At 39.2% G+C, this 11,444-nt stretch overlaps 2 protein-coding genes across 3 annotated transcripts in view; both read right to left on the bottom strand.

Annotated features, from left to right (window-relative positions):
* tarbp1 (TAR (HIV-1) RNA binding protein 1) overlaps positions 1-530 on the bottom strand; it is a 13,525-nt gene extending 12,995 nt beyond the window's left edge. The window contains exon 1 of the mRNA XM_032541681.1: positions 1-530. This exon is cut by the window's left edge and continues 530 nt beyond it. Within this exon, the coding sequence (XP_032397572.1) occupies positions 1-398 (398 nt within the window). The 5' untranslated portion in view covers positions 399-530.
* Positions 531-1,123: 593 nt separating this feature from the next.
* zgc:172136 (FERM domain-containing protein 6) overlaps positions 1,124-11,444 on the bottom strand; it is a 10,985-nt gene continuing 664 nt past the window's right edge. Inside the window, exons 1-14 of one of the 2 annotated variants that reach the window (XM_032540654.1) lie at positions 11,230-11,415; positions 8,565-8,761; positions 8,328-8,418; positions 7,006-7,085; positions 6,732-6,808; positions 6,405-6,600; positions 6,112-6,267; positions 5,538-5,603; positions 4,984-5,052; positions 4,708-4,882; positions 3,536-3,820; positions 2,703-2,834; positions 2,511-2,581; positions 1,124-2,410 (exon numbers count right to left, since the gene is read on the bottom strand). In XM_032540654.1, the coding sequence (XP_032396545.1) occupies positions 2,126-2,410; positions 2,511-2,581; positions 2,703-2,834; positions 3,536-3,820; positions 4,708-4,882; positions 4,984-5,052; positions 5,538-5,603; positions 6,112-6,267; positions 6,405-6,600; positions 6,732-6,808; positions 7,006-7,085; positions 8,328-8,418; positions 8,565-8,642 (1,761 nt within the window). In that variant the 5' untranslated portion in view covers positions 8,643-8,761; positions 11,230-11,415 and the 3' untranslated portion in view covers positions 1,124-2,125. Of the gene's footprint in view, positions 2,411-2,510; positions 2,582-2,702; positions 2,835-3,535; positions 3,821-4,707; positions 4,883-4,983; positions 5,053-5,537; positions 5,604-6,111; positions 6,268-6,404; positions 6,601-6,731; positions 6,809-7,005; positions 7,086-8,327; positions 8,419-8,564; positions 8,762-11,229; positions 11,416-11,444 lie in introns of those variants that run through there. The other variant, XM_032540653.1, reaches the window with a different exon arrangement.

The raw sequence follows: 11,444 nt of genomic DNA, 5'->3' as shown, positions 1-11,444 counted from the left end.
TCTGACAGCCGGAGCGAGGGCAGGACAGCCAGTGCTACTCGCCCCGGCACAGCCTCGTCACATGGCGGGACGCAGACACTCAGAAGTCTGCAGGCAGCAGCGGTGCTCTCCCTGCACCGCATGCCTTCACCGCCGTCTGCTGATATTCTGGAGAGAAGAGGTAGAGACTGGGTCCAAATCACCGAGTCGATTTTATCTTTGATACATTGTCTTTTCGCAGCTGAAAACAGAGTCGTGTCCGAGTCAGCCAAAAGTGGTCCGAGTGCTTCAATGAAAGCTGTCAGCGCCTCCACTCGCTCCGTCTCCGGCCATGAGTCTCTCGGCCAGGTTAGAGACTCAAACAAAAGGTCGTAGTCAGGAGAGCTGGACAAGACCGCGTTAATTAAAACGGAATACATCGTAGAGAGCTGCTACACTGCCAGGAACAAGCGAGCTAAAGATATCCCTCGACCGGCTCTTTTCACTACTTCCATGAGCAGCAACCATAGACAGTTAAAGCGAGGTAGCAACACGTTTTTCCAAACTAAATGTAAACTTCCGCAAACGTAATCTGTCAAACTCTCGCGAGAGGTGTGACAGTAAGAGCATACGAAATACTTGCAACCTAAACAGTTGTTCTTTGTCATAATAAGTTATAACCCCAAGATTAGACCTACAGGAAACGTCACACACAATTTTAACTTCATGCAGAGAGGATTTTCTTTTTGTGATAATCGGTTTTGCTCTTTGTACTTCTGGTACGGCTGCAAACTTGACTAGACTTCATGGCAGATGACTTGTTTTCAAATGACGTTTACCTGTCTGCTGATACATTTTCAAACTTATCATCATAACGATATATATATTATTTATTTATTATATATATTACTGAAAGATATATACAACCATAGACTGTATAATACTTTACAGTCTGTGTACAACTAAACAAGCCCAAATGTGTTAACATTTAGATAACTGAGTCATGTCATTTTAACATTACAATGGTGAAACAGTACAAAAAAGCAAATTCACATGGTTTCATTTAGTAGCATTAAGAATTTATTTTCACTTTCATAAAGAAAAACATTGTTTTAGAAAAAAAATGAATTGATCAGTATTGTAAATTAACACTGGTAGATGTTCATACATTATTGGCTTTGAAAAAAAGCTGTGCTTAATGACTCCAAGTGAGTTAATATTGGCTGAAGACATAAGTTATTCTGCATACCAATTATCATTTACAAAACAGTAGAAATGATGTCTGAGAGAAAGTCGACATAAAGGCTCTTTGTTTGGGGATTACATAATACAAAAATACTGCAGATTCATTATACAATTACTGGTTAGAGAAATAGTGCTTTACAAAGAATACTTTCTGTTGTAATTACGACAGCAGGGGGAGAGTATAGAATGAGGAAGCTTTGGATGAATGTAAAGAGGTTCAATTTTCCACATCAGCAGCTACATTGCTGTGGCAGACTAAGAAAAAGCGCAACAGAGCACACTATACAAAAATAGAGTATATTATATAATATGATTTTGTTTTTAAAAACATGATAAAGGAATACAGGAGAACAAACATGAGCACTGCGGCTTCTGGAGATTCTCGTTAATAAAAACAAGGACATTTTAGTGATTACATTAGCAAATATGCTAATTGCAAGGGAAGTAAGTCCCATGTTATGAATGTCCAATACAGAACACGACTGCATGGCCTTAAAACGTCAAAACATCCAGTAATATCAAACGTTTTGCCCTAACATTAACCTATTCAGACATTTCTGAAACATTTCAACAGTGTATACTTTATAAAAGACAATACAATTGGTTAGAAATGTTTTGTTCAGAGGCCTTGAAATGTAATAAAATAGTGCAAATATTATGTACACAATATACAACATTAATAAATATGCTCTGTTTACTGACAGAATGTTGTTGAATTAGATCTCGGTTCTCTAATCCACAGCTTTTCTAAGAGGAATAAGGGGTCACACCATTTTAATAATGTCTCCGCAATATGAAACATCCCATGTTGTCATCCTTATAGAGTAGAAAACACTGAGACATTTGTCTGTTGGTAATCTTCCAGTTAAGCTGCACTGTAAATTAAGGAAGAGAACGGGCGTATTTGTGCACATCAGCGTATTTAAAGTATGAATTCCAGGAACTGTTCATCACCTAACATGTCCAAGGAGAGGCAGTTAGACCTGCGGCCAAAGAAGGAAGGTTTGTCTTGGCAGTGCAAAAGGGGATAACTGTGATCAACAGGGATATTTGTGTTTGTTGAGGCATCTGGGAGGCCAAAGGTGTAGCTGTGGGAGGAATCAGGTGGCAGCGTGGTCCCCAGGCGTGCCGGAGGTGGGAACAGACGTACATCATCTAGACTGTGGCTGTGCCGATCTACGCAAACTTGTGCCCTAGATTTCAGCATCTAGAACACAGACATGATGTTAAGGTAAAAGCTAATACAACAGAGAAATCCAACGGAGTCAAAGAAAAAGAAGGCAAGGGAAAGAAGATAGACGACCCACCTGTTTTAACATATCCTTGTTACGCAATTTCTCGAGGTCTTCATCACTGTCTGGGGGAAATGTTTTGTTTTCTGTAGAGACCAAAACATTTTTAGTAGTGTTTGAGAACAACCAATTTTGTTTTGGTAAAAGGGATGGGAACAAATAAAATGTTGTTTAAATAATATCTTGTTTTTCACTAATTATTCATACCTGGTGAGCGAGTCTCTGAGTGGAGTTCGGAACAATCCACAGACACTCCCTCAAGAAGATCAGCCAACTGGAACATCTCATCAGGATCATCCACAAGAACCTCATTTGGATTTTCAATATTGGTCTTGATCTCTTGAAAAAAAAAAAGAAATCTGATAATGAAAAATCTGAAAATCATGTCTCTTATCTGCTGTGGCCATGTATTTATTTAATATCACAATGAAACAAAAAAAGTAAATAACTTTGCACACACAGCGTTTACTTGAGCTCGAGGTGCAGGCTACTAAAAGAACACAGATATGCATCCAAATGTGGAATAACGACATCATGTTATCTCTATTGAGCAATGTGTTTTGCATAGTGCATAGCTGGAGGAAGCGCTGTGTGAAACAGTGTAATTATCCCAACTGTATGGAACTGCTAAAGTGAAAACACCTGCACAGATGAAACTGATGTATCAGGGATGCATTGTGAATATATTCCTTATTGAAGGTTAATCTGTATATAAATATACTAACATATTCTTATATTAATCGTCAACATCCCTATTCCACATTCGTATGGCAAAATGACTTACTTTGAGATATACTCAGTGATAAATGGTGAAAGCAGGTGATGACAACAACATTGTTAACTGCTAATATTCTCAACGGATCACCAGTAAACCATTATTCACAAAAGGTAAACACAAGATCAGCATGGCATGCAGCTGCTTTCCTGTCTACCAACTGACTAAGTCATTCAAAAAATTAAGCATCAGTTTACTCCAAACAATATGCAGAGGGATGAATAAAATGTCCTTAACAAATGTTTCAGTATAAAAATCCTCTCACCTTCCTCTTGCCACCCGTCATCTTCTATTCGAGCCTTACTGCCTATGTCAAACCCAGAGGTACAGGAGCTGCTGTGGCTGGCTACTGAGCTGAAACATTTCTCTGCTAGCCGTTGACCTTCCTCCTCCATGGAGGCCATCTCCGTGGAGATGCTGTGCTGGCGGGCGTCAGCTTCAATTCCAGAGCTGCTGGTGGAATGTCGCGACAGACCTGGGCTGCTCTCGCTGCCTGGGGGGTCCAAGTCCAGGTCATCACTGATGTAGGACTCTCTGTAGCGCTTTTTATCTAAAAGTAAGAAAAGAGCATAAACCATTTAAATAAACTGTGGTTGGCTGATTGCTAAGAAGATGATTGAAAGTGTTGAAGATATACCATGAATACTAGTAATCTTCGCTAACTGGAAACTGCAAGAAGCTGCTTCAAATGCTGAAAATAAAATTGGTAACCCTTAAGTGTTGCTGATCAAGGAAAAACTCTTAACTCCCACAGCTTATATATTTAGACATTTAAAAGCACCAAAATACTTATTTTCAACGAAGGATCAACAATTAAATTTTTCTTGAATGATGCACTTTATCAAGTTTGTCCAGTAGAGATTGATTTCAACAGGTTCTGTACTACAAATGTGATTAATGAACAGGAACCTTTTTGATTTCGTTGTGTGAGGGAAAACGTGACTTTTCTTATTATGCATCTAGTTATGCATTTAACTTTCAGTGGCTGCAGAAGTGTTCTGCTGAGTACAAATGGCTCCCAGCCAAACTGTTATTATCACGGATACTACTCTCCGCCTTGTATTAGAGCTGGGCAATATATCAATATTATATCGATATTGTGATATGAGACTAGATATCGTCTTAGATTTTGGATATCGTAATATGGCATAAGTGTTGTCTTTTCCTGGTTTTAAAGGCTGCATTACAGTAAAGTGATGTCATCTTCTGATCTTACCAGACTGTTGTAACTCATCTATTATTGGCCTTTACCCACTTAGTCATTATATCCACATTACTGATCATTTATCAAAGATCTAATTGGGTAAATATAATGTGAAAGAACCAATAGTCAACACTACAATACCGTTGCGGTATCAACATTGAGGTATTTGGTCAAAAATATTGTGATATTTGATTTTCTCCATATTGCCCAGCCCTACCTTATATTCTCCCTACCTTTGCTCTCCTCCAGCTGGCGTAGGTGTTTGAGGGCAGGCTGGAGGCTGAGGTAGAGGCGATGGCTGCTGCTCAGGTGCAGGAGGAGGTGGCGAGAGCGAAATGATGATCCAGTGTAGTAAACCAGCTTCCTGGCTGATGGCAAGCCATCTGGCTGGATCTCAAATTTCTTACCCTGAATGGGACAACATATTATACAGAGTGTACAAAGCTAATGCCCATTAAATAATTACAACAATTCCATCTCATCTCGGTGGAAATGAGCAGTGTTCTTACCAGGAAAGTGAGACGTCCCACATTTGACCAGGGGAAGTCATACAACAGCTGTCGCGTGTTGTTCACCTCCTATGAATAAAACAGACACAGACACACACACTTAAATGTAATACCTCATATGTTTGTGAGCTTGTGTGTTTCAGCAGCAAGATATTTCTGTATGTGTAATCTACTAGGATATATTTTAAAATTAGCAATCAATAATCCATTGTGTTTTTGTGTACAGGAGACATCTGGACTTGGCAAAGAGGCCAAGGGCTACTCGACATATCTCATGGTCTGTTAGCTCTTTAATCAGCCAGGCCTGAAGCCCTAATCCCCCCAGATGGCCCCCAATGGACAGATCAAACAACTGACGGGCATGGCAGACAACTCTTATCTTCTGATCCAGTGCTGTTGGTGGAAATCCCACACATTCTTCACACGTCTAGTCAGAGGGTTTATTGGGTTACAGATACAAAGACTGAATCTTGAGCATACGCAGATTCACTCTCATGTTCGCATGTGTTGACTCATGTACTATGCATCAATAACACACGTGCACATGCACATACCTGATAAACCTGCATTCCTCGCAGGGTCAAGCCGAGCAATGCTGTTCCTCTCTCTGCCTTTTTGTCCTGGACAAATTGATGAGATGTCAGAGAGGCAGTTCAGATAAGATAGTTATTCCACTTTTGAGCCCCTCTCCTACTTCAATGGGAAACACTGGGGTGCTGCTAACAACAAATTACAAGTGATAGCACATTACGCAATGGATGGGCCAGCCTTCAAAATTCACTCAGTAGATAAATAATCTTGGAATGGGGAGGACAATAAACTGGATTAGATGGAAAGTTACATAACTGCCCACATAGTCATTTGTCCAGCACAGCTGAAACAAAGTCAAAGTAACTGTATGTGTTGGAAAAAACAGTACTTCAGTCAGAGGGAAGGAATATTTTTCAAATGGCTATAGATAATAATGTGCTGAAAACAAAGTCCACTACCCACCAGCCTAATTAATCAACATTTCTGATTTTAATGATATAAATCAATCATGCAAATAAACACACCTCGCCGTATTGTGTGTTCCACGAAAACTCAACACAAGAAACTCAATTTATAATACTAAAAAACTAAATAGACCTTTTGCAGTTTATAAAACGTGACAGGTACATCCTCCAGTTGACATGACTCCCTGATGAAGTGCAGCATTGCATCACGAGTGGACAACCCCCACAGCTCCTGATGCACCTTGGGCCCATGGCAGTGGAGATAGTTCACGCCACGCTTAGCTACAATCTGCAGAAGGATGAAGGGACAGAAATGGATTAGGCAGAGAGTGCAACATAACCTCAAAATATAAAACAAAATCTATTAGAATCTAATCTATTACAATTGTTTTTTTTTGAGTGCTGCTGAAACACGAATACTCCTACCCAAGGGGGAAAGTACTCCTTGGGTTCAAAGTATGGAGTGACCTCCATATCCTGCCTGGGCAGCGGGTGGTCACCGAGATCAGCCTGCAAGGCGTAACCTGCCAGCTGGAAGTACACCTCCTCCTGCTGACGACATTCAGAGCGAAGCACCCGCTCTCGCAAGTCAGAGTAGTATAGATGCCGTGCCTTACGTTCACTGGTACCACACCAAAAGAAAATGATGTCAGAAAGGAGGAAAAAGATGGATGGACAAAAAGATGGATGGACAAAAAGCAAGCTTGTCCAGTAGTGAAGGAGATGCATAAAGAACATATCAAAAGGACATACCAAAGGAGTCTACCGTTTTCTATGTAGTACTGCACTTTGAGAAAGAGCACTAAAGGCAAGGGTCTCTTCAGTAATCCCTGTATGCAGAAAGAGACATGTTAGAGAAGGCCTGTGCTCATCTTTTTGTCATGCTAAACAAAAAGTTGGTGCATGTAGGCCACTGGACTGTACCTCCCAATTAACTGAAATCTACAATAGAGGGGAGAGTGGGTCACAGAAAAAAATGCTCCTAATTTATTATCAAAATTGTTCCAATCTTAACAGGTTGCCTTACCTTTCCTGAATCCTGCTTCCATTCCTTAGGAAAGTACTTAGTCAGTTTCTCCTCCATGTCTAAAAATATGTGCTCATTGTCTGGGATGGAGAAAGACAATCAGGAAACAAGCACACAGTTAGCAAGCAAACAAAACAATAATGTAGCCAAGCGTAAAATTTGACCAACAATGGGATTCATTAGGGTGAAAGAAAAAAAAACCTTGTTATTCCTTTTGTGAATGAGGCTACCAGGAACAATGCTAATGTTAATGTATCCATTTTCTAATTTCCGTGCTAGCATGGCAGTACAGGCCAAACACTGCTGGCACAAGCTTTGTCAGTCTAACATGCTGTAAATGTGTAAAGGGATATGTTGATGCATTCAACATAGCGTAGCTTTGATCGTGATATTTAGCTTTTTATCTATCCTGCACTGCAATCCCTTGACTATAACTATTTGCCAACGCTAATGTTATTTTATAAAAACTCATTTGAATTCTATGTCAGGAGAGGGGCTATAAAAAGCTGTTTGCTGCCTGTTCTGAGAATGAGGATGTTTCACTCGCAGCCTGGTCCCATGAGTCATGACATGGGCATTTTCTATTTGATCCACCTTATCTCTTTTGTTCAACTTTGTGTAGCCAAATCATGCTCGCCGAGCTGTTTTGCAACGTGTTCCTTTAGCCATCCATCTCTCCTCCTCTCATTCCAACTCCTACCTCTCATCCTTCATTGAAGCCTTTAGGGCAGCCTGTGTCATGATGGGTCCCCCTACCTCTTTTCCCTTCCATTCCCACCCTCCTCTTTCCATCATCAATCCGTCCCTCCCCTCAGTGAAGAGGAGGAATGCAAGAGTGCATTCCAGGCTTAATGAAGTTAATATTGCAGGAATCCAGGGCTAAGTGATCGCTGAACCAACACCACAAAAACAAAAGGCTGCTTGTTCAAGTGGTGAGCTACACAAGATTACCAATGCATTTGAACGTATTTGAACAAAAAAAAAAGAGAACAAAAACACAAGGAAACAGAAAGTTCAGAACTTTGCTCGGTGGCTAAAGTGGATTACACCATTCAATTATGTTTTGTCTTTAGTAAAACAGCTTTTTTCCAGAAAACATTTCCCACAACATTTAATAAACAAGTGCCACTGCAAAGCCCTGCAGTACATTGTTATAATCGTCAAAAACCAAACATGATGCTCTTGTTCAGAATCTAACTGACTGACTGCTGAAATGTGGTATAGGCACTGTACTCTATGTGCATGAACTGGTCAACAGTCTTCTGATAAAACTGCTGTGTACTCTAGCATGAGGCTGAGGAGTCAATGAGGAGTGAACTTACCCCTCACCACTGTGAGGCCAAAGAAGTGCAGCTCTTTGATTCCAAGAAGCTCCGCCACTCGATTAAAAACATCCTGCCCTGTGGGCTTTGGCTGGAGCAGGTGAAAAGACAAAGAAGTCAGTATTCAGAATTCAATAGTATGTGGTGCAGTTGTAATGATAAACAGAACTTTGACCATCTGTTAAGACCTCTTGGTGATCTTCAAGAGGACAGCTAGAGACGTATTAAAACACCCACCCCGACAGTAATGTCCAGCTGGTCTTTGTTGGGGAGGAGAACACAAATGGTTCTCTCCTGCTTTATCAAAGTGGACATGATGTCTTCTGTAAGACAACGATAAGTACTTTCTCTCTGTTAAACTGCCTCCGTCTTCTCTTGCTTCCTCTAGCCTTCACTTTTTATCTGTTCCAGGGCAGTAAGAGTCCATATTGCATCTGAAAAGATAGATTACGTCAAAGTAAGATAGGCAAAGAAATAAAAAAAACTGATCCAACTACAGTTCAATGTGACTGATGAAGACAGCAGAAGGCAGAGCAAAGTTTAAACAGATCTAGAGTCTGCTTTGTAACCTTCTTTATTGAGGTTGTAGCCGCACACTGTCAATCAGTCATAACATAAACAATCCCACATGTAGATTCAAGTACATGGCTGTCTCCCATTATCCCACAACCAAGATTAACTCAACATGGCTTGTCCCTTCTGAGGCCAAATGCTTTACCATCACAACAATCTTTTCAGAGGGATCATCCAAAAAATGTAATCAAATCCATGACTTAAATAAATGACAGGTATTGGTCTACCTTAACCCTCATGTTGTCCTCGGGTCAAATTTGACCAATTTTCAGTTTTTTCATCATAAAAAAATGGGCCTTCGAAATAAGTTGAAAATGTCAACATTAGAAATTTCAAATAGCTTTGGAAAAGACATTAAAAAAAAGCACCCACAACGTTGAAAAAGTGACAAAAATGTCAGAAAAAGCGATAATAGTGTTGACAAAAAACCTTTTTTTCATGGTTGACGGGAAGACGACAAAAGGGTTAAAAAGCATGTATCTAACAGGGATATAGGGGAAAATTCAATGAGTTATAATGTAATCCTAATATTAGTCATTACCGGAAACAATTTTTTAGATAATAATAATAATAATAATAATAATAATCAGACAATCGTTGTGCATACCTTTTCTATTTCTAAACAACAGAAACACTAAATTGTAAAAAATAATTGTGTTATGCAGATCCTGCTTAATGGCCATGGTGGACAGCGGCAGTCTATCTGCAGCTTGGCCCACTATGCTGACCTGAAGCCCCTACTGGTACGTGGCTCATCTGATTAACGTCTCAACATCAATTAATCAGGTTAATTACTGCCGCTCGCCGACTCTGATCCCTTTAAATCCTGCTCTTGACGATAAACAGTGAAAAAAAAAAAATAATACAGGGGACCACAAACAAAATGATCCATAACTGAAGCAGTCTGGACTTTGTGCCAATCTACTCCAAGTACAATGTAGAAAATAACCAGCATGGTAAGACATTCTTAGACCAACTAACTGCTGTTTCTTTGCATCCCTGTGTCTTTTTACATGCAACTCTTTAGGAGTTTGGCATTCACATAGAGGAAACATTTGTTACATATGTTTAAAAGCCCTGGCAATAGGCCTCAATGTGAGATAAATCATAAGAAAATAAAACATTTTAAAACAAAGGTGTAATGTACAAGTTGTGGGAACTACAAAAGTATATGTTGTTGGCTCAGAGAGCAAAACATTTGTCAAAGCAAATGTGATTTATGGACATGTTCAAACACAGCCTTACTCACATCTGCGTGTCAGTGCAAACAGACATAAAACCTGAAATTCCTGTAGCATGAACTTATGACTTGTTTCTGACTAACTATACTGTACATTTACACCGTAGCAAATGGTACAACAACTCAACAGACCCGATTATATATCCACACTGACAATGTATGAATAATTCTTACATCATTCTTTTTAATCATTATCTACTGTTGAGTCTTGGAGTGCTTCTTCAATATAACATATGCTCATTAGGAGAGTGTTGTACCTCTCTACTCTGGTTAGTCAATATGCTATAATGTGAGCTATACTGCTTACAATATTACAATACTTCTGCATTTATACAATAGTCCCATTGACAAAGACATATTTTTATTCAATAATCATAAACATATAGCCTATACTGAAGAAATACAATCAAATTTGTGATCATGATAACCAAATGATAATACACTACATTTGCTTATTTATTTATTACTGAGATATTAAAAGAAGAGGTTGCAGACATACAGTAGTTGAGCAAACTCATGTGTGAAATAACAAGTTTGAAAAATATAGACAGATTTTATCAGGAGAAAACAATGCTTTGTTTGGAAATTTGGAAGGTCTTGTGGGTATTTGTTTCCGTTTTTTTTTTTGCATCTACCCTGATTGAAAACTGTTTTACACTGTACAATTTAAAAACAAAAATACTTTAAGAATTAAGAGCAACCCATTGTTAGACATCTAACCTATATATACAATGTAATGTTTGGCCAATTAGCATTTCAGCATTTGGTTTGTTTATGTTCAAGACTTTTCTGCGTTTGCTACAACATACATTTACTTAAGAGCTCAGTTGAAAGAATAAAGCTACAATATACAACAGATGCAATGAGTTTAAATGCACCCTGACATTCAAATAAATAATTAAAACCTTTATAAAATGGAATTTATTTAGAACAAATAACCTGTTACCAATAACACAGGGCAAACATAATATTACTTAAAAGAATAAGCAGTGATATCAATGCCATATTACATCAACACAAAAGTCCAACAGCTGGTGTAAAGCATGAAAAGTACTGACTAATTAATGAAGGAGGTGAAGCTATACCAACCTTAATCAGCCTCAAATCCAGGGTACAATTAGTTATAAACTACTCTAGTTTCCACTGCATCCAACCTCAAGTTACTATCAGCCCAAACAGTGCTGGCTGACGTCTTCAGACATCCCCTTGCTGCTGACCAGGGGTAAACCTGGCATCACATGAGAGCAGCCATCTGCAAACCTTAATTCCCCTCCAAGACTGTCATAATCCCTTCAGAGCACACT

This window comes from Etheostoma spectabile, chromosome 17, assembly GCF_008692095.1.
Source record: "Etheostoma spectabile isolate EspeVRDwgs_2016 chromosome 17, UIUC_Espe_1.0, whole genome shotgun sequence".
NCBI lineage: Eukaryota > Metazoa > Chordata > Actinopteri > Perciformes > Percidae > Etheostoma > Etheostoma spectabile.
Note: the sequence above shows the minus strand (reverse complement) of the source record. Positions and strands in the feature narration are given on the sequence as shown.